Raw genomic sequence first — 27933 nt, 5'->3', positions numbered from 1 at the left:
ATGATCTCGTGGGTTCAAGCCCCACATTGGGCTCTGTGCTGACAGCTCATAGCCTGGAACCTGCTTCAGATGATGTGTCTCCCTCTCTCTCTTCCCCTCCCTGCTCGCACTCTGTCATTGAAATTTATTAGTTAACTGAAATCCGTTTTAACAGAATCTTCCCTCCAGAGTGGTTTAAACCAGTTAGGAATTTATTTTTTCTTGTGTTACAGGAAGTCCAGAAATAGGCAATCCAGGGTTAGTACAGACAAATAATACTGTATATATCCCTGACATATCATCAGTAGCCTCTGACTGTCATCCTCTTGGTCTATCTTCTAGGAAAGAAGAGACAGAATAGAGGGCAAATGGTAGAGAGAAAATTCCAGAGGAGACATTCCCATTTCCATGAGCTTTTCTAGAACCCACAAGCAGTGACCTCTATTTCTCACAGGCCAGAACTATGGGCTTATGGGCAAAGTGGCAAAGAAGTTGGGAGATGAGTCCTTAAAAAACTGTCCACACTGCCAACTTGAATACAATTATATAGTTTGTTACTTTAGGAAAAGAAGGGTGGAATAGATCTGGGGATAGCAACTCATTGTATCTGACACATCAGCCCACACAGAAAGTCTCCAACAATTTTCTGTTTGAATCTGTCATACAGAATCTGTATCATGAAGACCATGCATTTTGTGTATAATGCAATTAAGTTAGAAATCTATCAAAAATAACATATGCATGGAGTCTTCACATTAAAAAATACATTTCTAAATAAACTATAGGTCCAAGACATCTTGATGAGGACTGGAAAACATTTAGTAGTAAATTACGGTGAAAACATTTATCAACACTTCTGTGACGTAGATTAAGGGGACTACAGAGCACCCTATAACCTTTAATACTTAACATGGTGTCGCTCTTTCAGGATGAAACACTCGCTGATAAAGACAATCACAGACCCAGAACATTTGTAAGATTGGTCCCAGGAAGTCAGGAATTGTGCCTGGAGGCTTTCTACATTGGTCACAACAGGGCTGCTCTCCACTGTGACTTCTACAATGAGGAATGAAGTGTCAAGGATCAGTAAAGGCTTTCCTGTAGTTATTTCATTCATACTTTCGGCCCAGTGTGTATTCGCTTGTGCATTATAAGGTTAGTGCTGGTGCTGAATGCTTTTCCACACTGAGTACATTTATAGGGCTTCTCTCCTGTATGAGTTCTCACATGCACCCTCAGGCAAGAGGAATTCCTAAAGGCCTTCCCACATTCTTTACACTCATAGGTTTTCTCTCCAGTGTGAGTTCTCTTGTGCACAATGAGGTAAGAGCCCGTGCTGAAGGATTTTCCACACTGACTACACTCGTAAGGTTTCTCTCCAGTGTGAGATCGTGTATGTTTCTTAAGGGATGACTGATCAATGAAGGCCTTCCCACAGTCACTGCATTCGTAGGGTTTCTCTCCGGTGTGGGTTCTCATGTGCTTCTGAAGGGATGAAGGAACAGTGAAAGCCTTGCCACATTCCTTACAGTCATAGGGTTTCTCTCCAGTGTGAGTCCTTCTGTGCACATTAAGATGGGAGCTCTGGCTGAAGGACTTTCCGCAGTGATTACACTCATAAGGTTTCTCTCCAGTGTGAGATCTCACATGTTTTTTAAGGGAAGACTGAAAAATGAAGGCTTTCCCACAATCACTGCATTCATAAGGCTTCTCTCCAGTGTGAGGTCTCACACATTTCTGAAGGGACAAGGGGCCAGCGAACACTTTCCCACGCTCATTATGTTCTGAGCTTTCCTCCACAGTACACAGTTTTTGGTGGGTGCTAAGCAAAGCTCTTTCTCTATAATCACTGCATTCACAGAGCTTCTTTCCAGTAGGTATCTGGTCATATACTGGAAAGGAAGAGTGTATGCTGAGGGACAAAAGACACTGGTTACACTCATGAGGTTTCTCTCCTGTGACAGTCCTTAAGTGTTTCCTAAGGGAGGACTCTTGATTGAAAGCTTTGCCACAATCCTTAAAGGTCTTCTCTCCACTGTGAGTACTTACATGACTCCTAGGAACTGAGGGGTGGCCAAGGTCTTTCCCATTATCCTTATATTTGTGGCATTTCTCTCCCTTGCAATGTCTTGTACACATCAAGTGACAGTTCTTTCTGAAGAATTTTCCACAACGATCAAATTCCAAGGGTTTCTTGCTGGGTTGAGTTGGTACCTGCTGAACAAGGAGTAAGTAAGTAAATATTTCCTCACTTTCTTTACATTCATGGGAATTCTCTTCCAAGTGGATTTGGCCATACACAGGAAACACACGATCACGACTGACATTTTTACTATTTTTCAGTGCACGCATGGGAATTTTTTTTGCTCTATTCTTTCAAGTTGAATCAGCTCCAACCCAGGACTCCATCATCCCTAATAAAGGACATCCTAAATATGGAGTTTTGCCAATAATGAGTAAAGACTGAATTAATTATGTATTAAATACTTCACAATGGAATCATATTTAAATAAATGTTTACTTTTTGGCATTCTCTGTGAAACAGCAAATGTTGAGCCAAGTTTAGAGATTCCTCTAATTTTATGAGATTCAGGAATACTTTCCTGAGACAGCTTTATGGTGAGTGAATGCCACCTGCCTCACTGTCTCTCCTCATTTGGAAGCTAGGGCTTTAACTCCATGACATTCACAGACTTCTCCTGTAAAAGACCAGGAATCATTCCTAGTGCATCTTACCGTCTTTATGTCATTGCAAGTTTTTTCTCTAGGAACATTCTGTACAGGAAATGCATCTTTTGATTTCAGTTGAATATCCAAGCCTGAAATTGAAAATTTTTATAACTATTGGGATAAAAAAATAGGGATAACAGAAGAACGGACACAGGAGCCCCATGGATGTGTTTTCAATAACACTAAATATAGAGAGGAAATGTGAAACAGAAGACGTAACCCATGACCAGAGAAATTATTCTAGGAACTTGGCTCTTTGAGAAGATGCCATTGATAGGAATGAGCAATGGAATGGGAAGTGTTTTACTTAGAAAGGATTCTGGAGGTTTGAGACAATAGGAGAGTGTATTATCTGGAAAGCAAAGTAGGGAGAATGGCACAGAAAGTATTCAAAGAAAAGTAAAATTTACAGAGGAATTAAAACAGTATTTTTCTCAGGGCGCCTGGGTGGCTTAGTTGGTTGACTGTCTGACTCTGGTACAGGTCATGATCTCACGGTTCATGAGTTTGAGCCCCGAAGCCCCGCTCTGGATCCTCTCTCTCCTTCTCTCTCTGGCCCTCCCCTGCTTATGCTCTCTCAAAAAGAAATATTAAAAAAAAGAAGAAAAAAAAACCCAGTTTTTTCTCTGAGACCACACGAAGATATGAATGAGGGGAGAGACGGTCAAAGAGGGAAAGTTCAAATAATGGCCTCCGTGTTGTCAACACAAATCGACATTCCTAAAAGGACCATCCCACATCAGCTATGGCTGCTCCACACAATGACTCCCTTCTGCCTGGGACTCACCTATACAGGTACCTTGGAGCATTCCTCTCTCCTCTGTGCTCAGTGCTTCCTGCCCCACCTCAGTGATCAGACTGTGCTTGCAGAGAGGGTACCCTGCTCGTAGAGAAAGACACATGAGGTGGGAGGACTGTGAAGGAGACAAGAAGTCTGTCCACAAAAGTGGTTCCAATACTTTGATACTAAAGGATTCTGAAGCCAGGCAAGTACCACCTCAGGAGTGACAAAGGAATCAGATCCAAGCCTTTCCACAAGGTCCCCCAGACAAACACCTACATAACGCCCTGTCCACATGGAACAGACCCTTGACACCCAAACCCAAGAACAAATACACACTGCAATTACCTAAATGTTGTAATAATACTGAAAATGAAATCAATGCATTTTTACTGGAAGCCACGAGATTCCCACAAGAGCAGGGGCCACTCATTTCGTGTTGACTGTGTACTGCCGTTCTTTTCACAAAACCCAGAACACGGTGTGTGATGAAGGACTACCTGCTGCATGAAGAAATGGAAAAATGAAGGAAGGAGGCCAGTCTCACCCACAGAGGCCAGGTTCCTGTAGTTCTCCAGCATCACGTCTCTGTATAGGATTTTCTGAGTAGGGTCCAGAAGTGCCCACTCCTCCTGGGAGAAATCCACCGCCACTTCCTCAAAGGTCACTGAATCCTGAAACATCGCACACATTCGGGCTCAGCCAAGGCCCATTTCTAACTATGTAGCAAAAGAATGGTGGGGGAGGCTGCCAGGACCGGGGAAGGAGACCAGCGCACTGCTTGGGAAGTGCAGTTGTGCTCTGAAGGTCTCTTGTTATCTACCCCAAGGCTCAGTTCTTGGAACTCTCCTCTTTTGCTCTCTTTGCCTGGACCACCTCATCCAGACTCAAGCTTTTAGCAGCTTTTCTAATACATAGTTGACCCGATATTTCCACCTAGTAGGTTGTGAGGACCCTTCCAGTCTTAGTCAAGATCCAGTACAGACTGACCATACTGCAGGAGGAGAAAAATACTTGGAAAATGAATGAATGATTTTCCTAGTGAAAAATCTCTTTTCCTTCATAGCACCCAACAGAATATGGAACGAATACTCAACCTGGAGGAATATCTGGAAAAAAACAAAAAATTTACAAATGTTGTAGTAATCGAAGCCTTTCCAAAGGCATTCTTTCTCTCGTTCTGAGACGCCCAAAAAACCGGGAAAGCCTGAGGCCAGCCCGCTGGAAGCTGTGGGTTGTGGGCAAGACACGTATCCTTTGGAAACAGCATTTTTTTCTTTGAAACAGAATAATTTCCTATATACCTGTGACCAGGTGGTCAGCAATCCTGCAGCCATTCTTCCTCTTGTGTGTCTCCCTCGTCACCAGACAGGGTTCTGAGCAAGCCGACCTAGAGAAGACAGAAGCCATGAAAGTCTAGGCTTGACAGATATTCAACGCTTACAACCTAGAAGCTTCCTCATACTAGCTTCAGAGGGACCACACACCCACACACACAGTACAGTTCACCTTAAGATTTTATCTCCCTATCCAAGAACAACTAGGAATTAGAAATCTAATATGTTCTTTTTCTTTTTAAACTTTTTTCTGGGCCAAACTCCTAAAAATGTCTAGGGCCAATAGGCATTGCAAGGAGCAATGAGCCCCCACTAGTTCCAGAATGCCTCTAAATGTCACTTGCCCATGAAAGAAACCAAGGCTCATTTGAGAAATAGCTGAGTCCAGTGCAGAATGTGAAGTGTTCAAGGTGAGTCTGGAACATCTTTTTTAAGTTATTTTTTTTAATGTTTATTTACTTATTTATTTGAGAGAGAGAGGGACAGACAGAGTATGAATAGGGAAGGGGCAGAGAAAGAGAGACAAAGAATCTGAAGCAGGCTCCAGGCTCTGAGCTGTCAGCATGGAGCCTGATGCAGGGCTCGAACTCACAAACTGCGAGATCATGACCTGAGCTGAAGTCGGACGCTTAACCGACTGAGCCACCCAGGTGCCCCAAGTCTGGAACATCTTATAGCAGAAAGTAAGAATCCCAGCAAAGACTAATGGAGTTGTGTCAAAAATACACAGGAGAAAACTTAAAGGAGCTCTCCTTGGCTTAAGATGGAATAATTTAGGGGCCCCCGGCTGGCTCAGTCAGAAGAGCATGTGACTCTTGATCTCAGGGTTGTGAGTTTGAGCCCCATGCTGGGTGTACAGATTACTCAAAAAAATAAAATCTTAAAAAAGAAAAGAACAATTTAATAAATAATGACTGCAGTCAATTGAAATCATCAAATGTAAAACAAAATCATGAGTTCATAATGATATTTAAAAAAAACCTTAATGGTCAGTATTGGAGAAGGCCAGGATATCAAGTCATAATTCTGAAAATTCATGAGAGGCAAGAATCAAGCATGTGTCTCTCTCTCTCCTTTATGAACAATAGTTTACGACTGCTAAGTTGTTGTGATGGGGAAGAGTTCTTCTTTATACAAGAATTGTACATGCTTTATAAGCTTTGTTTATTATAAAGAAAATGCTAGAGTCAGAAAGTCACCATTTGCAACCAATAGTAAATTAATGAATCTAAGCAATAACAATCAGTGGTTACTCAATTATTAGGGGAAAAGAGAGTGGGGATGTTTGCTTATAGTTTTCAATTTTGAAAATATGTTAAAACTAAAAGGAAGAAAGATCTGTGTGAATATGATAGACTTCCACAGATTCTTTGCCATTAAAATTTGTCTTCTCTCCCCCACACCCTCCCCCCCCGATTTCCTCTGTGCTTCAGCAAGAATGTTATTGAGAAGAATCTATTCGAGAAGAAATATCAGATTCCATGACCCTTTTCTCCTACATACTTCAGAGTGGCCCAGGAACTTGGACATTCTCTAACATAACCACAGTGATCAAAATCAGGAACATTTAAACATGGATTTAATATTATACGCTCTCTATGCAGAATATCACTAACTGGTCCAGCAATATCCTTTATAGCAATCATTTTTTTTGTTGTTCAGTTTTTTTAATGTTTATTCATTTTTGAGAGACAGAGAGAGACAGAGTGCAAGCAGGGGTAGGGCAGAGACAGAGAAGGAGACACAGAATCCAAAGCTGGCTTCAGGCTCTGAGCTGTCATTACAAAGCCCAACGTGGGGCTTGAACTCACGAACCGTGAGCTCATGACCGGAGCCTAGGCCGGACACTTAACTGATAGCCACCCAGGTGCTCCAGCAATCACCTTTTTAAAAGTGTATTTATTTATTGGGGGGGAGGGGCAGAGAGAGAGGGCGACAGAGAATCCAAAGCAGGCACAGCGCAGTGGGGCTCGATCTCATGAACTGTGAGATCATGAGCTGGGCTGAAATCAAGAGTTGGCCGCTCAACTGACTGAGCCAGCTGGGTGCCCCTCCAGCAATCACTTTTTAAATTTCCCATACGGCATCATGCCCTCAAACCATGGTTCTTTATGCTTCTTTAATCGGGACCCATCCCTCAGCCTTTCTTCATCTTTCAAGATACAAAGAGTCCAGGTCCGATGTTTGACGGACTCCACCTCAGTTTTGGCTTTTCTGATGTTTTCTCATGATTAGATTCAGGAAGTTCAGTTTTGTTTTGTTTTTTAATTTTTGATGTTTATTTATTTTTGAGACTGACAGAGACAGAATGCGAGTGGGTTGGGGCAGAGAGAGAGGGAGGCACAGAATCTGAAACAGGCTCCAGGCTCTGAGCTGTCAGCACAGAGCCTGATGCGGGTCTCGAACTCATGAGCTGTGAGATCATGACCTGAGCTGAAGTCAGACGCTCAACCGACTGAGCCACCCAGGCACCCCAGGAAGTTCAGTTTTGGATGAAGGACTACCTGACTGATGAGTGTCCTCAGCGTGCCACCTCAGGAGGCCTTAGGTGCCAGTCTGTCTCATTATAGGTGAGAACTATGGTCAGTTGGTTAAGGTGGCATGCCACAGGTTTTTCTATGAAGTTACCATTTTCTCCTTTTGTAATTAATGAGGAGTCTTATTAACTAGGGGGATAACTGGAGACTGTATAGATAAGCTGGGAACCTTTATCAAGGAAGGATCAAGCTGACACTGGAACCAAGTGATAAATCTTAACATCACAAAGACGATGTCTGGATAGCAGGTAAGTTCTGGTATGATGTAAAAAGAAACAGCACCATCTATAAAGTACTTCTGCCAAAAACAAAAAAACAAACAAAAAAAAACCCCTGACAAATCCTTTCATCTAATTAGCAGTTTACAGAAGAAAGAGTCTGAGGGGATATGTTAACATCATGAAGATATAAGATGATATCACGAAGATACAAGCAGCCAAACCCAGTCTGGGGGACAGACAGGAAGGACTTGTAACAGCTCACAGAAGCGTGTGGACCTTCCATCTCGATTCCAACAACACCAACTGCAGAAACACACTTTGAGACATTCCGGGGGAACTGAACACAGACTGGGTATTAGATGATACTGGCAAAGAGAAAAGCAGCCCCTGACATCCAGGAGCAGCCCTGGGACCATCAGCGAGGCCTGTGTGTTCTCCTATTGAACATGAACGACGTCACAGAACAGCAACAGCAGACACGGCCACTCTGACCACGGCATACGAAGACACAACAGGGCTGTTCTGTAGTCATGTCTGAACACAGAACATTATCTAAGCCTCAGAAATGACTCAGCATCCCCCCTTTCTGGCCAAAATGAACAACGCTGCTTCCTTATCAATTACAGCTTCACCCCTGGTTTATTTTCCCTCCTTCTTGGTAAGCTTTACTAATAAATTCGATTGCAGAATTGCCCTCACTTCCTGACAACATCTAATCCGGAACCCTCCACCAAGAGCACCTGCCACGAGCTCACACCCTGGAGGTCTAACACCCTTGGACTGAGAGGTCCCCCGGTGCACAACGCTGTGCATTCTGCCTTGCTGCAAGGAGTGATAGACCCAACCTGTGTAACTACTTGTAGCCAAAGACCACTGAAAGTATCAAGAAATGTTCATTTAGGGAGTGTGATAACGGTATTGTGACAATGCTAAAAACTTCTGTTAAACATTTATTTTTATTAGTGGATTGCCTCCTTAGTCTCTTGATCTGTAACAGCTCTCCCTTCCTCGTTTAGCCCCAAACCGGGTTAGGTAGTTATGTCCTCATGCTGTCCTTTCCTTTTACTTTATTATTATTATTTAAAAATTTTAAAGTTCATTTATTTATTTGGAGAGAGAGAGAGAGGCAGAAAGAAGCAGAGAGAGAGGGAGTCAGCACTCCCTGCACTGTCAGCACAGAGCCTGACGCAGGGCTTGAAGTCATCAACTGTGAGGTCATGACCTAAACTGAAACCAAGAGTTGGATGCTTAACCAACTACGCCACCCAGGTGCCCCATTATTATTATTATTTCTTTAATGTTTATTTATTTTGAGAGAGAGAGAGAGAGAGCGAGCAAGCGAACATGAGCAGGGGAGGGTCAGAGAGAGGGAGAGAGAAAATCCCAAGCAGGCTCAGTGCTGTCGGGACAGGGCCCGATGCAGGGATTGATCCCACCAACCGTGAGATCATGACCTGAGCTGAAAAGAAGAGCTGGATGCTTAACCAACTAAGCCACCCAGGCGCCCTACACGTCCTTTTCTATTAGAGAGACAACTCAAATTATGGGCAAAATGATATGATGTCTGATATTTGTTCTAACAGGAAAATAAAACTCAGTAATAATATACAAAGGGAGGAACAGACATTATAAGAATGGCAAGCACTGGTAATCACTGAAGATAAGTGATGAGTACAGGGAGATTTTATCATAGCACTCTTGACTCCTGAGTATGTTTGAAAGTCCATAATTAAAACTTTTAAGGAAAAGAAAAAAAACTTCCATGCAGAAAGGGACATTGAGGATGTGCACCTGTCTAGACCCTGGCATCAGATTCAGTAGCAAAAGCAAATCTTAGGTTTTAGTCCAAATTCACATTCTTCATGTAGTCCAGAAAACATCAAGAATAATTTCATTTCGAGGGCGCCTGGGTGGCTCAGTCAGTTAAGCATCCGACTTCGGCTCAGGTCATGATCTCACAGTTTGTGAGTTTGAGCCCTGTGTTGGGCTCTGTGCTGACAGTGTGGAGCCTGGAGCCTGGAGCCTGGAGCCCAGAGCTTGCTTTGAGTTCTGTGTTTCCCTCTCTCTGTCTCTGCCCCTCTCTGCTCCTATTCTGTCTGTCTCTCTCAAAAATAAATAAACATTAAACAATTTTTTTAAAAAAGCATAATTTCATTTCAAGAGGGTCCTAGGTGGCATTGCCACACTAATTGCAATTCGTATGAGCAAATGGACTTATCTCTGGAAAACTCAACTTCAAGCCAAGCCTCAAAAAATTCCCTCGCATAAAGTTCTAAGTAAATTGAGAAAGCCACACTTTAAAATGTTATAAATGCAAATACACAATGTACCATGAAAGAAAAGCAGCCAAAAACACAGGCAGCAGGAAGTAAAGGCAAAAAATACTACTTCAGATATTCAACTTTTTAGACAGGGAATATAAAAAACTGTTAAATTAAGAGAAACTCGGATGAATATGGAGTAAGATGTTATAAAGATGGTCAAGCAATTTAAGAAAGCTAATACAACTTCTGGAAAGGAAAAACATACTCATGAAGTCAGAAAGAAACTCAATGCAAAGTTCTAACCAGATTAGAACTTTGTTAGCACCGTTTGCTGAGAAACTAGCTACAAATTTCCTAGTATTAGTAAACGACACTAACCTTTAGATTCTGAAAGCACAATAAATTCCAAGCTGGATGAATAAAAAGAAATCCACACCTAGATTCATTATAATTTTTTTCTTCTTTGGTGTTTAGTTTTTTGCCCACCACCACCTTAAGAGCAGCCAGGGGAAAACAAAGATCATCCAAAAAGGAAAAACAAGCGACGACCCAGTTCCAACAGCAGTAATGGATGTCACACAAGAGCAGGACAGTACCCTCACTGTGCCAAGAAAAAATAACCATCAACTTAGAATCCTAAATCCAGTTAAAACATCTCCGTTAGTTTAAGAGCAAATTTATGACATCAAGCCTGAATCTAGTCAAGCTTCTAGACTAGCTACTTTTAACAGGAAATATAGGGATCAACAAGTTAAACACAAAGACACGGTATCAGCCAAATACATAATGGAGAACATTTTAAGGACAAATGACTTAGTATCTCCACTAAGTCAATGGAATTAAAAAGAAAATAAAAAGGAGAAAGGAGAGGGGGATGAACAAAAACCAAAGTGATATATACTTCAAAAACAATATGGGGGGAAGAGTTAAGATGGTGGAGAAGTAGGGGAATCCGGGGCTTTCCTTGTCCCTCAATCACAGTTGTATTCAGGTCAGATCAGTTGGAACACCCAGGAAATCAATCTGCAGACTGGCAGAAGGATCTCCACAGCTGGGGGAGACAGTATGGCAGGTGTGAGGTGCATGGAAGTGAAATGGGGGAGAGGAAAAATTGGTGCGGTGGAGAGGGAGGGAACCCTTTCCCTGGAGAGACAAGATGGAGAAAGAGAGAGGGGCTAAGAGAGTGCAGCATCCGTTCGCACAAGAGGAAAACCTCTGTGGACCACAGACTGGGGAGCAATTAGTACTGACAGTCACAGGTTTTTGGTTTTTTTTTTTTGCAAACAGTGTTTGGAGCTCACATTCTGAGGTTTTGGAAGTGTGCAACTTTCTTCAGAGTGGAGCTGGGGTGCGTGCTCCTAGGGAGAGGGAGCTGGCCCCCCGGAGTGCACAGCATAGGGTAGTGATTTGGGGGCAGACTGGGAAAGAACATTTCCTTTCCTGGCATACTCGTAGCATACTTATCCTCAAGGACAAAAGACCCCACAGGCGGCAGCAAAAGGCCTTTCATTGCGGGGGACAGGGGCACGCCCTGAGGAAATTTAACCTTTGCTGATTTTAATTAATTATTATTTATTATTTTTTAAATGTTTATTTATTTTTGAGAGAGAGAGAGGGAGACAGAATCCAAAGCAGGCTGCAGGCTCTGAGCTGTCAGCACAGAGCCTGATGCGGGGCTTGAACTCAGGAATGGCTAGATCATGACCTAGGCTGAAGTCAGTCACTCAACCGACTCAGCCACCCAGATGCCCCTAACCTTTGCTGATTTTAGTGGTGCTACATCACAGATTCTATGCACTGTGCAGGCAGCAGACATGGTACTATTATTCAGGGACAGAGGACTTCAGGCAGAGCGTGGAGAGGTTCTACACCAGAAGAGGGGAGTGGATCCGTGTGGTGCTGGGTCCTTTAAGACTTCGAGTTCTGAATGCCAGTCACGCCAAAGAAAAAAAGCAGGAGAGCTGTGGCGCAGGGCAAGCTGACTGCCCTTGCTATTCTGTGAGGGCTGCCTGAACAGCGGAGGCTGTGAGATCCTCTGTTCAGGGATGAGATTGGGGTGGCGCCATTTACCCCCAACACCAGCAGGGTGGGACTTCGGAGGGCAGCAAAGCGGCCCCCAGTGGAGGTGGGCCCTGCTTACACCAAACTCCATCCCCCTGGGCCCGGCAACTGCTTATTTACTGGGCCAAGACTGACGCTGAGCCAACGCAGTGGGACTCTCCTACATCAGACCAGCATGGCAAGCACCCTGCATGCACCAAGTGTACTGAAAATCAAGTGCTTCAAAATGACACCTGCAGTTCTGGTGGAAATAGGACCAGGCTTACTTTTTTTCTTTTCTTTTTTTTTTTTAATGTTTATTTTTGAGAGAGAGAGAGAGAGAGAGAGGGGCAGGCAGAGTGAGTGGGGGAGGGGCAGAGAGAGACACACAGAATTCTTTTTAACGTACGTACGTTTGTTTGTTTGTTTATTTATTTATTTATCGAGACAGAGAGAGACAAAGCTTGAACAGGGGAGGATCAGAGACAGAAAGAGACACAGAATCTTAAACAGGCTCCAGGCTGAGCTGTCAGCACGAGCCCGACGCAGGGCTCGAACTCACGGAGTGTGAGATCATGACCTGAGCCAAAGTCAGACGCTCAACCTACTGAGCCATCCAGGAGCCCCTGGGCTTACTTTTTTTCTTTCTTCTTTTTTTTCTTTTGGAATCAGGCTCAGGGTTTCTTGTTTGTTTCATTTCCTTTTCTTTCTTTTTTGGATCAGGCTTGAATTTTCATTTCCTTTCTCCCCTCCCCCCCCTCCCCTTTTTCTTTGGAATCAGTCTTACAGGTTTTTGATTCTCTATTTGTTTTTCTTTATTCCCTTTCCTTTTCTCTTGTTGGGATCAGGCTTTCCTCCCCTCCCTGCCTCCCCCCTCTCCCCCCCCCCCCCCCCAGCTTATTCTAACAAAGAATCAAAGCACACCTAGGTAAAGGTCCAAACACTCCCCACTCCAAGCAAGGAGGAGCTATGCAGAGGAAGACCAATGGGAAAGAGCAGCCAAAATGCAACAACAGAGTGCACACAGCATATACCAGAAACACTTCCTGAAGTGTCAGGCCCTGGGCAGTGTATGACCCCTTTCTAATACAGCATTATTCTCAGGTGCAGGATACATAACAAGCTGTCTCCATAGCTCTCCGCCTCTCCCCCCATTCTCAAAAATAAACATTTAAAAGCATGTATCTTAAAACTAGACTTAAAAGAACCCTGTAAACTTTGGGTCTCAATCAGTGCTTTACAACCCTAAGAAATGGTATTTTCTCAGGGGCGTGAGGACTGAGGATTGATTTAAATCTGCATAATCCGAGACTATGATCTAAAAGTGAAAATCCTGGGGCACTGGGTGGCTCACTTGGTTGAGCATCTTCAGCTGAGGTCATGATCTCGGGGTTCATGAATTCAAACCCCACATAGGGTTCACTGTAGTCAGGCCCATTTCAGATCCTCTGTCACCCACTTTCTGGCCCTCTCATGCTTGTGCTCTTTCAAAAATAATAAACACTTAAAAGTAAAAAAATCCCAATCTGGTAGTAGAGAAAAGGATACATTTTTAAGGTGCTTTGGGGTTATTACTACATTTAGACACTCCAAACTCAGGATTTATAAAAACCTCCATAGCCCCTTGTTGAGCCTTTTCTTGACACCCCCATGAATAAAACATCTGCCTGGACACAGAAGGATTTAGGAATAATGAAGAGGACCATTGTTAATATTATTTAATGGTGGTACCTAGAAGTGGAGATCTGTGGTTAAAAGAAATCTCAATACCTCCTGGTGGGCTGTGCTTCTCAGGCAGACCAGCTCCAGAAAATACCTGCCAGTAAACTGAAGGCCCTTTAAGTGCCAGGGACTCTATTACTAATATTAAGTTTACAGATCAGAACCATGTTTTTAAAATGGGAAGTTTTCTGGAGCCTGGCAGGCTCAGTCAGTGGAGCATGTGACTCAATCTCGAAGTTGTAAAGTCAAGCACCTTGGTGGGTATAGAGATTATTTAAACTTCAAAAGCTTTTAAATCTTTTAAAAAACGGAAAAATTTCAACCTACATTCCACCCCCCCCCCCCAAAAAAAAAAGATTTTGAAGAGGCTAGGTTCTTTTCTTCACTACATAATGAGCACAGCAAGACACGGTACTGTTAGGTGAACTATGAGGATGCTTACACACATTTACTGATCACTGATTCTTGGCTTTGTTCTGTGGACAAAGAATATTTTGTGACAGAAGTAAAATGCCCTAGCCCTCATGGGCTCCCCGCCAACACACAGCTTTGGCCAATAACTCTATCCTGACCATCTGTGTTTATGCACTGCACTGGAAACCCAGGACCTCTCATTTCTAGAGGTCGTGACAAAGGTGCACCTGCAGATGCAGAGGTCAGGCTGTTTATTCATAAACATACAGCTAATGAAATCGGATTCCTTGATTTCACTGTTTCTGAGGGGGGGCGGGGGGGGGGGGGAGGAAGGAAATTCCAGAGAACCAAATGGTCCAGAAATTCAGACAGTTCGGACAGTGGAATGTCTCTTCTCACTGCCTGCTCTGCTCCCTTCTGCTACAGTGAACAATCCTGGACCCTCACCTCAATGTTCTTCTACTCAAAAGACTACCAAAGGGCTGACCCCACCTCCCATGGATGCAAACATTTGGGGCAGGGGAGTGGGTGTGGGGTGTTGCACCAATTTTTATGTCAAAGGTAAGTGGAGGGAACCCACACAAGATGCCTTCAAAGTGCCAAGCAGAACCTGGGGACATGAATGGGGTTGGCATCAAACTACTGCACCAGATATGAATTTCCCATTTGTATGAATCTCATTTGAGAACTAATGACATAGGCTTCTCTTACTGGGAACCTTATGGGCTTTGACAGTCCAGTTAGGTTTGGGGTAAGCAGTGTAGAAATGCTGGAGATTTCCTCGCAAGCATTTGTAAAAGTCATGTTAGAATAACTACATTTATACCAAGCCACCATAGGCTCCTACAAATCCAGGAACACTTTGCCATGCATTTGCCTAGAATCTTTGATCTCTTTAAAAAAAACAAAACAAAACAAAAAAAATAAGACCTCAAATTGAAAACAAGCCCTCAATCTCAATGGGTAACTCTTCTTTGATTAGAAACCTCTGCATTTCCAATCTGTGCATTATTACTGACCAAATTTTCAGATAAAAAAAAAAAATTCCTACTTTAGAATTTTCTTAAAAAATTTTTTTTTCAACGTTTATTTATTTTTGAGAGAGACAGAATGCGAGTGGGTTAGGGGCAGAGAGAGAGGGAGACACAGAATCCGAAGCAGACTCCAGGCTCCGAGCTGTCAGCACAGAGCCCGACATGGGGCTCGAACTCACGAGCTGGGAGATCATGTCCTGAACTGAAGTCGGACGCTCAACTGAGCCACCCAGGCGCCCCAGAATTTTTGTTTAAAAAACAAAAATACCTCAGTGGCTCAGTCGGTTAAGCATCCAACTTTGGCTCAGGTCATGATCTTGCGGTTCCTGGGTTCGAGCCCTGCATTGGGCTCTCTGCTGTCAGTGCTGCCCCTCCTCTGTTCACTCTCTCTCAAATAAATAAACAAACATTAAAAAAAAAAAAAGAAGTCCCTCTCACCACTAATACCAAGATCATTGTACCACATATGGGGTAAGAACGGAGACGTATTTCAATACAAATTTCCAGAAACTAAACCTGAGGGATTTCAGGATTCCAAAACTAAAACTTCTGGCTTCATTAAATGCTCATGTATACTTTAAAATTATCTACCTTCCCTTGTCAAATGCTAAGTTTTTTTTATAGTAGACAGATGTACTCTTGATGACAGTAACAAATTTTTCATTTTCTGGAGATTTCTGAAAAATCAACACATATAACTGGGATTACCTGAAATTAAATCATTTGTACTGTTACTAGTGGCAAAACAAAGGAGAAAATATACATCCCTTTTATTTCTCCTGGAGTTTTTGTGGCTCTAAATCTGAACAACTACTAAGAAGCAAAAAGGTCAGTCTTGTTCTGATATGATTTTACTCTGACTTAATAGATCTCTGTGACCAACCACTGGGGGGAGTTTTCAGGTTTATCTTGGGATCTAGTGAGTAAGTGGCTTAATAATAATAATAATAATAATGTCCTTATTTAATAATAATAAAATCATGTCCTTAATTATTGTCATACTCATATTCTGAAATATTTGATGTCTAACAAGACTGTATAGGGACGTGTGGGTGGCTCAGTTGGTTGAGGGTCCGACTCTTGGTTTAGGCTCAGGTCATGATCTCACAGTTTCATAGAGATGGAGACCCACATCGGGCTCTGTGCTGACAGAGGGGAGCCTTGCTTGGGATTCTCTCCTCCTTGCTCTCTGCCTCTCCCCCACTCACATTGTCTCTCTCTCTCAAAATAAATAAACTTAGAAAAACAACAAAAAGACTGTACATGATGTGAAATCAAATGGATGAAATTTGCTGTGTAATTTCCACAATAAGAGAGGGGAAATAAATGGGAGGAGTAAAAATAGGGAGATAAAAATTATTAAAACTATTAAAAAAACTCATAAAAATTATTCATTCACAGCTGCAAAACCACGGGCTTGTCTTCATTCCTGTCAAGACCCAGCCTACGACTGTCTACTGTCCTAACTATTCACTTTCATCAAAATGCGTGTTTCACATTCTTTACAATCAGTTGTTGGCCACATCTTGAAAGCAAGGGCAGATTCAGTTCTGCTGGCAGTTCTGGGTCAGCTGCAACATCAACAATGGGTTTCTGTGTGGAGATACCTGTGTTCTAATTGTGAGTTCTCTGCCCAGAGGAACACAAAATTCTGAAAATCTGTCCACTTGTAATACAGAACCTGGAGGAACACAATTTGGCTATTGTTAATTCTGGATGAGGCCACAAAGCCTGGAATCAGTGACTAGGGTTCCTGTTAGCTCTAAAAACTGCATGGTTTAAAGTGAAACACTGAACTAGAATCCAACAGAAATGATAGAGGATACTTCATGTCATATAAATCACATAAAACAGAGTAAGAACAGAGGCTCCCTCAGAGAGCTGTGATGAAGTGACTCAATCCATGGAAAGCTTTCAGGGCATACAGTAAGTGCAAAATAACTGTGAGCTCTCACCAGCCCTTTTAAGTCAAGACTGTTAGAAATCTGTTTCTGTGGCATTTAGCAACAAAAGCATCTGACGTATTAATGATCTCATTTAACAAATGGAAATGGGGCTTAGGAGAGGCTAAGGAAGTACCCCAAACACACAGCTCAAAAGCAACAAGGGACAGGACCCACACTCCAGCTCTAGTCAGGCTCCAGTCTGAGCCCTTAACACACATACTCTACTTGGGCAAAAAGAAAGCCAATTTCTGAAGCACACTGGAACCCTGGATTTTCCCAGTTAATAGTTTAGACCACTGAAGAGACTAATAATGAAGAAGAGAGTTAAGGCTGTTATAGTTATTTCTGCAGTATAACAAACCACTCCAAACATGGTCATACATAATAGCGGTTCTCAAAATGTGGTTGCCAGCCTGCTGAGGGACCCCAGACACTTTCAGTTTGTGAGGCCAAGCCTATTGTTAAAATAGTTCTATTATTTACCTTTTCATCATGTTGACATTTATATTGATGATATAAAAGCAATGGTGGGTAAAAGTGCTGGCACCTTAGCAGAAATCAAGACAGTAGCAGCAAGTGCCACACTGTATTCCTTATTGCCACATATTCATGAGAAATAAAAAATCCAGTTTTCCTTAAAAATGTCCTTGAGGCGACAGAAAATTTAGAAAATATATACCTGGGACCATGATGTTGGCTGTTTCTTAACATTGACAAACCTTTCTGCTATGACCAATAATTGTATTAGTGTATGATGCTTGATGCTGGATAATAAAATAGGCCAACATTTGAAAAATATGCATAATGTAGTGAACTATTTCCCATATGACTAACACATGATGGCACAAGGTCGTGCATGGGTAAAATATCGATTCAAAATACAAGAAAAATCAATGGACTTGAATGTAACAGAATGGGAAGAATTCACTGACAGAACTTCATACTCCACAGTGCAACTAATCTTTAAGAAACTACATTAGTTGAGTTTCGGTGAAGTATCAAATATCCAAAATTATCTGAAAATACTTCTTTTTTCCAATTCTATATCTCACTGAAACCGAATTTTCTATATATACTTCATCCGAAACAACTTACGGGAAAAAATTTAATTCAGAAGCAGGTACGAGACTCCAGTTGTCATTAAGCTAGGCAAAATGATTTATAAAATTTTTTTGTAAAAGTTGTCACTCATCTGGCAAGGAAGAAAAAATACTTAAAGACACCTGTTAAAGATGGTAAAGTGGACTTTTTCCGCCATTGAGACAGGTATAGGGACCACTGCAACAAGATTTTGCAGTGAGGGGGAGGGGGAGTGATTGGGCTTAAGTCTGAATACAGCATGGGTAAGTTGGAACTTACAGCCAAGGAACAGGATACACAGGTCAGTGGGTGGAAAATTATTGAGAAAAGATCAGGGATAAGGGGGATTCTGGCTGAACTGACCTAACAGAATCTTTGCCGAAGACAGGCCAGGGTGATTAGAAATCACCTGAAGGACGGTGGAGGATGAGGAACCCAACTAGGTATCAAGAATGCTCGTTAATGGAGAATGGGGAACTCTTGCTGAGTTAGCATGGTTCTTGCTATAATTGGATTTTACAAGGAAGTGCACAGATGGACCTAGGAGAAGGTTCAGGACCCTCACTGAAGTTTGGACAAGAAGAGACTCTCACTTCTCACATTTGTTATCATTTTGAAAAAGTTATTCATAAATGTTAGGTACACTGTGAAATTAGTTATAAAAATTTAAAACATGTCTTATTTTCTAATATGTCAAATACTCATAGATACAATGCCCATAAAATAAAGATGCTCAATTTTAGAGTGTAAAGGAGTCCTGAAGTCAAAAAGTTTGAAAAGTGCTGGTGTGGAACCACCACCACTCTGTTACTTTCACAGTTCATAGGTCAGGAATTTGGACAAGATGCAGTGGGAATGAATGAATGGCTTGTCTCTGCCCTACAATGACCAGGGCCTTCCTTACCTGGGAAGACTCACACAGCTCAAGCCAAGGGCTGGAGTCATCTGGGGACTCATACATGCATCTGGTGCCTTCCTTGAAATGGCTAGAAGGCTGAGAGCAGCTGGACTGCTGAGAGAAGCATCTCCATGTAGCCCCTCCACGTTACAGCATAACTCCTTGTTTCCAAGGAAAGAATACTAACTGGGAGTATCCCAAAAGAGAACACGTGAAGATAACCAGGAGGGAATTGCATGGCCCCTTATGGCCTAGACTCGGAAATTATACGGCATCATTTATACTGTACTCCTCTAGGTAAAAGTCAAGGGAAGGCAACAATGTCAAAGAATTTGGGGGCCATGTTTTAAAACCATCAATCTGCCACAAATTTTTTATGTACCTCCACACATACAATAGTCATTGCCTATTAAAACCATGCCAAAATCTTGTGCCTATAGTATCAGACTCAAGTTCTATGTCCAGGATCTTAACATCCAAGTCAGGGCCAATCTGGAAAAGGCTATTTTAAAAGGTTTGGCTTGAGTATGTTATTCTCAATTTGGAGATTTGTGAAGTAAAGAGACAAGTTATTTACTTCCCACACACTCAACATATAATTGTGAGAGAAGGAAAGGATAATCAGAAGAGATATTCATATTAAGAAATGGGTGGGAGGCACCTGGCTAACTCAGTTGGAAGAGCACATGACTCTTGATCTTGGGGTCGGGAGTTGGGAGCCCCACTGGGTGAAGAGAAGACTGAAAAAAATACTAAATAAACTTAAAAAAATAATAAAATGCTGGCTGCTTATCATAGAAAGAAAGGGGGTAGGTGGGTGGGAAGAATGGAAGACCCACTGCAGCCAATGGTCCATAGCAATTCTGAAAGTCAAACAGGAACATCTTGCCTTTTCCTTAAGGGGCACTACTGAGCCACAGCAATGATTCTTTGCAGAGTTCTGCTACCTGAATCATACTTGCTTTCCTGTAGGACCATATCTTTAACTGAGTAGTTTTAGAGACCTATTTCATCTTGCTCCCTGCCCACAGTTTGGGGGTTCAAGATCTCTATTCACTTCAAGACTTTTTTTTTTTAAACAAGTTTTAGGTTCAGTGAAATTGGGCAAGGTATGCAGATTTCCCATATACCCCTGCCCCCACACATGCATAACCTCTACCATTACTAACATCTCATACCTGAGTGGTTAATTTGTTACAACTGATGAGCCAACATTGACATGTCATAATCAGGCACAGTCCCCTGGGGTTTACTTTTGGTGTGCATTCTATGGTTTCGACAAATATAGAATGACATATTCACCACTATAGCATCATACAAGGTATTTTCACTGCCTTCAAAATCCCAGGTGCTTTGCCCATTCATACCCCCAGCCACCTCCCTCCACTCTTGACAACCACTGATCTCCAAGTTTGCCTTTTCCAGGATGTCACAGAGTTGGAATGATAAAGGATATAACCTTTCCAGATTGGCTTCTTTCATTTAGTAACGTGTATGAAAGGTGCGTCCAGGTCTTTCCAAATCCTGATAGTTCATTCCTTTCAAATGCTGGATATTCCATTGTCTGGATGCACCAGTTTGTTTATTTACCTACTGAAGATATTCATTTGCCTACTGAAGTTCTGGCAATTAGGAATAGAACTGCTATAAACATCCATGACCAAACAAAACAACAAAAAAAAACCCAACACCATGCATGTGCTGGTTTCTGAACGGACAGAAGTTTTCAACTTCTCTGGGGAAATACCAAGGACCCTAGATACTGGATCATTTGGTAAGAGTATGTTTAGTTTTATAAGAAACCACCAAACTGTTCCAAACTGGCTGTATGATTTTGTATTCCCACCAGCAAAGCATTTGTCGCTGTTAGTGTTCCAGATTTTGGCCATTCTCATAGATGTGTAGTGGGATCTCCTTTTAACTTGTATTTTTCTGGTGACATATGGTGTGGAGCCTCTTTTCATAAATGCTCATTTGCCATCTGTACATGTTCTGTGGAGAAGTGTCTGTTAAGATCTTTGACCAATTATTAATAGGTTATTTTCTCACTGTTGTTTTAATATTCTTTGTACACTTTGGATAACAGTCCTTTACCCAAATACGTCTTTTGCAAATATTTTCTCCCAACCTGTGCATCTTCTCACTTGCTTGACAATGTCTTTCACAGAGCATATTAAATTTTAATAAAGTCCAGTTTATCAATTATTTCTTTTTATGGATCATGCCTTTGGTGTTTTATTTATTTGTTTATTTATTTATCTTGGTGTTATATTTAAAAAGGACTGCCACACCCAAGGACATCCAGGTTTTCTCCTATGTTATCTTCTAGGAGTTCATAGTTTTGTGGTTTTCTACTTAGGTCTATAATGCATCTTGAATTAATCTTTATAAATATAGACTGCAAAGATTCATGGTTTTGCATGTGGATTTCTGGTTGTTCCAGCACCATATGTTGGAAAGAATTATCTTTACTCCATTCCACTGCCTTTGCTCCTCTGTCAGAGATCAGTTGACTATTTATGTGGCCTATCTGAGCTCTCTGTTCTGTTCCATTGATCTATTCTTTTATCAATACCACACTGTTTTAATTAATGTAGCTTTATAGTAAATCTAGCTTTTTAATCTTAGGTAATCTCTACACCCAACGTGGGGCTCAAACTCACGACCCCAAGATCACATTCTTCTTACTGAGGCAGCCAGCTGCCCCAAGGTTTATAGTAAGTCTTGAAGGCAGGCAGTTTCAGTCCTCCAACTTTGTTCTTCTCTTTCAATGCTGTTTTAGCTATTCTGGGTCTTTTGCTTCTTCATATAAACATCAGAATCAGCTTGTCAATACCCACAAAATAAGTTGCTGGAATTTTGTCTGGATTGAACCCATCAGTGAGATTGGGAAGAACAAACACCTTGACAATTACTGAGTATATCCATGAACATTAAATGTCTCTCCATTCATTCAGTTCTTTGATTTTGTTCATCAGAATTTTGCGGTATTCCTCTAGATCTAGAGAGATCTAGTACATATTTTGTTGTGTAAACAGTATTGTGTTTGCAATTTCAAATTCTATTTGTTCATTGTTAGTGTACAGGAAAACAACTGATGGTTTCATGGATATGTGCATGCATTAAAACTTAAACTGTACACTTAAAATGTGTGCAATCTGTTGCATGGCAATTATACCTCAATAAACCTGTTAAGAAAACCAAACTTAATAACCAAAGACTCTAACAAGAAAAAAGATATTGAACATACACTTGATCAACAATAAATGGATGATAAGTACATGAAAAGATGTTCAACATCATTAGTCTTTAAAACTGTGGGTCTACTTTGAAAAAGACATACACATAGAAAGGCAACTCATTTAAATAAAAATGCTTTCCTTGGTTTTCTTTTCAAGTATCAATTTTCTTATATGCAGTAAGTGAAAATTTGTACTCTATACCAAAACTTTTATACTTTTAGATTTTGTTTAAAAACCCTTTGTAGCAAAGGCTTTTCATTTTAAAAACCCTTTTAGGATTTCAATTTTTATAAAAATATATGTAAGTTATTTACTGAAAGTATTGCTTTTACATTCATAATCTAACATGACTTACTACATGTAAAATAAAATTAACAAAGCCTTTTTCCACATTCCCTACATTTATAATTTACCATTCCTGTCCAGTGTGAGTTGTTTCCTAATAACAAAGATCAAAGACATTCCTGTATCTCTTTCAGTCATAGGATCTCTTCAAATCCTATGTGTGCTTTCAAATGTGTGCACACATTTTCAAACCAAATGTGTGCTTTCATATTTCCCCCAAATGAAGGATAAAACTAAAAAAACAAAACAAAAAAAAACACAAAAAAAAACCCCCTACCCTTCTTACATTTATAAGATTTTTCACAACTGTGAAATCATAGCTGAACAGTAAAATACAAGACAGAGCTAAAGGCTTCCTATATTCCTCATAATAAGGTTACCTTTATAATGAATTAGTACAAGTTAAAAAGAGAAAGTATTTAAGGCTTTCCCACATTCTCTGCAAGCATAAGCTTCTCTCAAGTGTGAATTCTTATGCGTTTAGGAAGGCATGAAGTACTAAACATTCCTCATCTATATATAGCTTTTCCCCACTGTGAGTTCTTAAATGTCAAATAAGATATGTGGGTTGAGTAAAGGCTTTCCCACATTCCTTACATTCAAAAGGTCGTTCACCAGTGTGAGTTCTCACGTGTACTGTAAGGCCTGATGAAATAGTGAAGGCTCTCCCACATTTTTTACATTCATATGGCTTCTCTCCAGTATGTGTTCTTTCATGTTGACTAACGTATGAGGAATATCTAAATGATTTCCCACATTCCTCACGTTCAAAATGTCTTTCTACACTGTGAATTTAAAGGCTTTCCCACACTGCTTACAATCTTAGGGTTTCATTTCAGGGTGAGTTTGCATGGGATTTTCAAAGCAAGATGAGTTACTAAAGGCTTTCTTTCCCACATTCCTTACATTGATAAGGCTTCTCACCAGTGTGAGTTCTTATATGTACAGTAAGGTGTGATGACCTAACAAAAGCTTCTGCACATTCCTCACATTGATAAGGCTTCTCTCCAGTGTAAGTTCCTCTGTGTTTTTTAAGACCTGAAGAATCAGTGAAGGTTTTCTCACATTTACTACACTTGTGGTTTTTCTCCAGTGTGAATTCGCATGTGAGTATTCAGTTTTGATAAACAAGTAAACTCTTTACTACACTCTTTGCAAACATAATGTTACTCTCTAGTATAAAATTGTACACGCTTAGCAAGACCTAGGGAACAAGAAAAAGCTTTCTCAAATTTCTTACATTCCACAGGCATTAATTCATTTTGAGTTCTTAAATGTTGAATAAGATATGAAGATCAACTAAAGGTTTTCCGACATTCTTTAGATTTATAGGACCTTTTTTCTATTGCGAATCTGCACATGTACAAAAAGGCTTGTAGAATGATAAATAGCTTTCCCACATTTCTTAAAGGCATATGGCCTCTCTCCACTATGAATTCTTACACATTCTCTAAGGTGTGAGGAAGAAGGAATTCCTTTCTGACAGTGCATTTATAAGGTTTCTTTGGAGTACAAGGTTTCCTGTGAACCAGATGTGCATTTTAGCTTAAGGTGTTTCACACTGATTACAGTTAGGAGGGTTCTCTCCATTATCAGTTTTGTTGTATGGATTAAAGGCAGAGTTCTTTGTAAAGGCTTTTACACACTGATCACACAAGTTTTCTTTCTATTGTGAGCTCTCTTGTAAGTCTTAAAGCAGCAGTGTTCACTCAAGGTTTCTTCCCAATGGTTAAACAATTCCTCTCCAATGTGTTTCTCTCCTGTTGATGAACAGATTGGTGAGATGTGTTTCTCTCCTGTTGATGAACAGATTGGTGAGGTCTTATAAAAGTTTTCCAGCTTTATTACATTCAGAGATCCTCCCCTCTGCCTTGAATTGTTATACTATAGAGGAAACCAATCAGTATGACTAAAGTTTTTTGTTTTCTCTTCCATTTTCACTGTATGTAATGCATTGTTCCAGACCTGAGTGCTTTCAAGCAGAATGAAGAGACCATTCTGCTAAACAGTTCTTTTGCAGTCTTTTTTTTTCCTTTTGTAGTCTTTACTTTCACAGGGATTCTTATAGCATTTAGCTGATAATTGATCAAGATGAAATTACTTTTCAAAAACTTTATCTGAATTCTATATATGAAATATTGAGCTAACAATGTGTGAATGTATTTTGGGGAGTGTTTAAAGTACTTGTCAAATTCATAATGCTCAGAGACTCTATGAGAAACGGTTTCATTTAGGATGAATAACACTAGCCCCAAGTGTCTGTTATGGTTTTGTGCTGCTTTTCTATCTTATGGAATTTCCAAACTTCCACTGTTGTGGAAGGCAAGGAATTACACACTGTGAATCTCACCATTTCTACCCATTGGGTGTTTTCCCCTGCAAAATATTCTGCTGAGGTGCTGACCATTTGGTATTAAGACAAATCTCCCAATCTGAAATAAGATTAAAAAAAAATTAAGGTCTTGGAGGAATAAATGATGGAAAGAAGTTAAAAATAAAGACCAATGCCTATTTACTTTCAAAGACTGACTTAATATAGATTACAAAATAAAAAAGACATGAACATACAGAGATTGAAAAGTCTGACTATATTAAGAGTTTGGCATTGAAAAAGGGTGCTGGTCAAATTGGTAAGTGATTCTCTAAGAAATGATTCTATACATGTGGAGACTGATGGTGAACAGAGAAAAACATAACCAGGAAAACAAAGCTGAAAGAAAATGAATGAAGAACTAAATGCAGAATTTAAAGAAGAAATAGATCTTACTGTCAGGTCAAAAGGAAGTTCAGAAAGTAGATGAAAAGTTAAAGAGAAGTTTGAAGGACCCAAGGAACCTCAGAAACCAAAGGCACCAGCATTCTCAGGAAAAATCCATCTTCAAAAGCTTCCTGTTTAACATTTCCAAATGGACTGCAGCTCTCATGGATTCCTGTTGTTTTTCATAAAGAATCACATCTCCCTTTTCCCTTACTTTGCAGAACTTCTCCCACTATCCTCAGCTTTCCTTCTTGTTCCACCTGAAAGATCAGAACAGGTCTGCATAGCTAGCACCTGGCTCTCAGAGGAAGACACTTGATGTAAGAAGAACATGCAAGGGATGACAAATAGTTCCACAAACCAGGACCAAGATTCTGCTCTGCAGGGACACCAGATACGGTCAGGTAGAAGTTGAGAAACAAAATGTTTGTGCCAACTTTATCAAACCAATAAACTTTCTTTTTTTTTTTTTTTTCAAACCAATAAACTTTCAAATGAAACTAAAATACAAGCACACACTTCCTCATTGCTCACCAAAAGAGGTGCCGATCTTTCCCCTAAAACCCAGGCTCAAACTTGTATATAAGTCCTAAGCCTTTCAATCCATACAGACAATAAGGCCAGTACAATGAACAGATCTTCGTTTTCAAGAGGAAGTCACTTCAAGGTAAGGTCAGTGAGAGCAGAAACAACATCTGCTCTTTTTACCACTGCATTGCCAGTAGTCGGCACAGACACTAGGACACAGTTTAGCAAGGGCGCCTGGCTGGCTTAGTCGGTAGAGCATGCGACTCTTGATCGCAGGGTCTTGAGTTTAAGCCCCACAATGGGCATGGAGCCTACCTTTAAATAAAAAAAAAAAAAGGAAAGATTTCTTCCAGAAAAAGCTAAATGAAGAAATGGTACCAGCCTTACCTACTGCAACCAGATTCTTGTGGTTCTCCAGCATCACATCTCTGTACAGGTTTCTCTGAGTTGGATCCAGCAAAGTCCACTCTTCCTGGATGAATTCCACAGCCACATCCTCAAGGATCACCAGATCCTAAACCATCACAAACATTCTGGCATCAAGCAATTGCCATCTAAACCAATGTTCACTGGAGAAAGAGAATGGGAGACCCAAAGCTTAGACAGGTTTCCATGTCCTCCCATCATCTCTTCCAGGGCTTGATGGTCCTCATGCCCATTCTCCTCTCTACCTGGATATATTCACTGGTGAGCTCATCCAGTCATGTAGCTTTAAGAGCACCTCATTCACCTGACTGCAGGTATCTCACCACAGCTACATTGTACTCTTTTCTAATCTTATTTTTCTCTAATGACAGGACTTACCATGGTCTGAGTACACTACAGACACAATAAATGCTGGCAATGAATGAATCATTCCTCCAGGGACAGCACAAATTCTGAAAGACACATGTCCACTCCCTCACAGAGTATCAAAGCAAGACAAGAGCACACAATCAACATGAATGAGAGTTGGACTGAATTAGTAGATATTGCGATAATAGTATCATCTCCTTATGTCATCTGTCAATCACATAAAATATCCTGAAACTTGAGGAAATTTAGCTGGGTATGCAGGCCTTATATGCACAAAGAAACTCTGTGTTCTATTAGGAAAAAAACATGTCTATCTGGCAGGAAGAACATGTACTTTTATAAAAGAATAAACTTCCTACTTACCTGAGAATAATTTGTCAGACACCTAGTCACTGTCCTTTCTCCCTCTGATTTCTCCTCATGAAGACAGAAAAAATCTTGACAAAGATGACCTTAGGAAGAAGAAATAAAACCTGAGAACCCAGGCTACCCAAAGTTTCTACTCACAAGCCTAGAAGCCACTCCAGAGTTGACACACATGCTAAGCAGCCTGCCTCATCTGAAACCAGAAGGAGGGTTTGGGCTTTGGGAGGAAGAGTTTAATATTCCCATTTTATAGACAATGAAATTTAAAGTTTAGATAGAAAAGAAAACAACATCTTTACCTAAGTTTATTTATTTATTTTGAGAGAGAGAGAGACAGAGACAGAGAGCAGATGTGGGGCAGGGGCAGAGAGAGGAAGAGAGAGAATCCCAACGTGGGGCTTCAACTCATGAACCGTGAGATTATGACCTGAGCTGAAGTTGGACCTCCCAGGTGCCCCAAAGTTGTTGTTTTCTTTGGCCAACAATAATGAATCTCACGTAAAAAAAGAATCTCATGTTGATTAAGCAGAACATCTCCCACATCCTTATCCCTCCTTCCCAAATCTAAGGATTCAGATATCAGGACGTTCTTATCTACTTAAGCCCTCTCTCAGCACAGAAACAAGACTGCTTAGACCTTGACAAGACAGGCCGTTCACAGGCCAGTTTAAAGCAGTCTCTGACAGGAGCATCAACAAGGACTTACCACAGGAGAAAAGATCAATGGCTGGCATCCTGTGGGTATGACAGTAAAATCTGACTGAACCCTTCTCGTTCCCAAAGTCCCTCAAGATGGTGTCTGAATTTAGCGGAGAGGTCAATCTCAATTCCTCTTGATTAAGTACCAGTGGATTCTCGCCAAGTACCATCAATCTTTAAGCAACAGGCATCACTCAGCTATCATGAAGCATTATTC

The 27933-nt window shown here is 41.0% G+C and overlaps 2 protein-coding genes and 1 long non-coding RNA gene across 11 annotated transcripts; 1 reads left to right on the top strand and 2 right to left on the bottom strand.

The window, feature by feature from the left end:
• Positions 1–41: 41 nt before the first annotated feature.
• LOC122213925 (zinc finger protein 177-like) lies at positions 42–27933 on the bottom strand. Of its 6 annotated transcripts, XM_042928337.1 has the most exons (8): positions 27884–27933; positions 27015–27103; positions 4795–4880; positions 4588–4599; positions 4038–4164; positions 3497–3589; positions 2716–2798; positions 42–2196 (listed from the first exon to the last, which is right to left on the bottom strand). In XM_042928337.1, the coding sequence occupies exons 3-8, from the start codon at positions 4825–4827 to the stop codon at positions 1093–1095; spliced, it is 1452 nt and encodes a 483-aa protein (XP_042784271.1). In that variant the 5' UTR covers positions 4828–4880; positions 27015–27103; positions 27884–27933; the 3' UTR covers positions 42–1092. The 6 variants fall into 6 exon arrangements, with proteins under 6 accessions (XP_042784271.1, XP_042784270.1, XP_042784272.1 ...); XM_042928336.1 differs by lacking the exons at positions 27015–27103; positions 27884–27933 and adding an exon at positions 26244–26328; XM_042928338.1 differs by lacking the exons at positions 27015–27103; positions 27884–27933 and adding an exon at positions 26244–26328 and having other exon boundaries at positions 42–2193.
• On the top strand, positions 7256–8278 carry LOC122213933. Of its 2 annotated transcripts, XR_006199706.1 has the most exons (3): positions 7256–7397; positions 7498–7612; positions 7723–8278. It is a non-coding gene; the product is annotated as an uncharacterized LOC122213933 (long non-coding RNA). The 2 variants fall into 2 exon arrangements; XR_006199705.1 differs by having other exon boundaries at positions 7256–7612.
• Positions 21586–27890, bottom strand: LOC122213928 (zinc finger protein 426-like). Of its 3 annotated transcripts, none has more exons than XM_042928348.1 (5): positions 27724–27890; positions 27015–27103; positions 26244–26370; positions 24921–25002; positions 21586–24366 (listed from the first exon to the last, which is right to left on the bottom strand). In XM_042928348.1, exons 1-4 carry the CDS (start codon positions 27884–27886, stop codon positions 24926–24928), a joined length of 456 nt encoding a protein of 151 aa, XP_042784282.1. In that variant the 5' UTR covers positions 27887–27890; the 3' UTR covers positions 21586–24366; positions 24921–24925. The 3 variants fall into 3 exon arrangements, with proteins under 3 accessions (XP_042784282.1, XP_042784283.1, XP_042784281.1); XM_042928349.1 differs by having other exon boundaries at positions 21586–24330; XM_042928347.1 differs by lacking the exon at positions 21586–24366 and having other exon boundaries at positions 24375–25002.

The sequence above is a fragment of the Panthera leo genome, chromosome A2 (genome assembly GCF_018350215.1).
Source record: "Panthera leo isolate Ple1 chromosome A2, P.leo_Ple1_pat1.1, whole genome shotgun sequence".
Classification (NCBI taxonomy): Eukaryota; Metazoa; Chordata; class Mammalia; order Carnivora; family Felidae; genus Panthera; species Panthera leo.
The sequence above is the reverse complement of the archived record's forward strand: the minus strand, read 5'-3'. Positions and strand labels throughout refer to the sequence as shown.

Coding starts and splice junctions, on each gene's coding strand:
- LOC122213925 (XM_042928337.1), bottom strand. CDS start 4,827: ATGGCTGCAGGATTGCTGACCACCTGGTCACAG. Junction 3,590..4,037: donor CAGGAACCTGGCCTCTGTGG/GTGAGACTGGCC, acceptor CTCTACGAGCAG/GGTACCCTCTCTGCAAGCAC. Junction 2,197..2,715: donor CTTGCAATGACATAAAGACG/GTAAGATGCACT, acceptor CTCCTTGTTCAG/CAGGTACCAACTCAACCCAG.
- LOC122213928 (XM_042928348.1), bottom strand. CDS start 27,886: ATGGTACTTGGCGAGAATCCACTGGTACTTAATCAAGAGGAATTGAGA. Junction 27,104..27,723: donor CATTGATCTTTTCTCCTGTG/GTAAGTCCTTGT, acceptor CTTCTTCCTAAG/GTCATCTTTGTCAAGATTTT. Junction 26,371..27,014: donor GTCTGACAAATTATTCTCAG/GTAAGTAGGAAG, acceptor GTGATGGTTTAG/GATCTGGTGATCCTTGAGGA.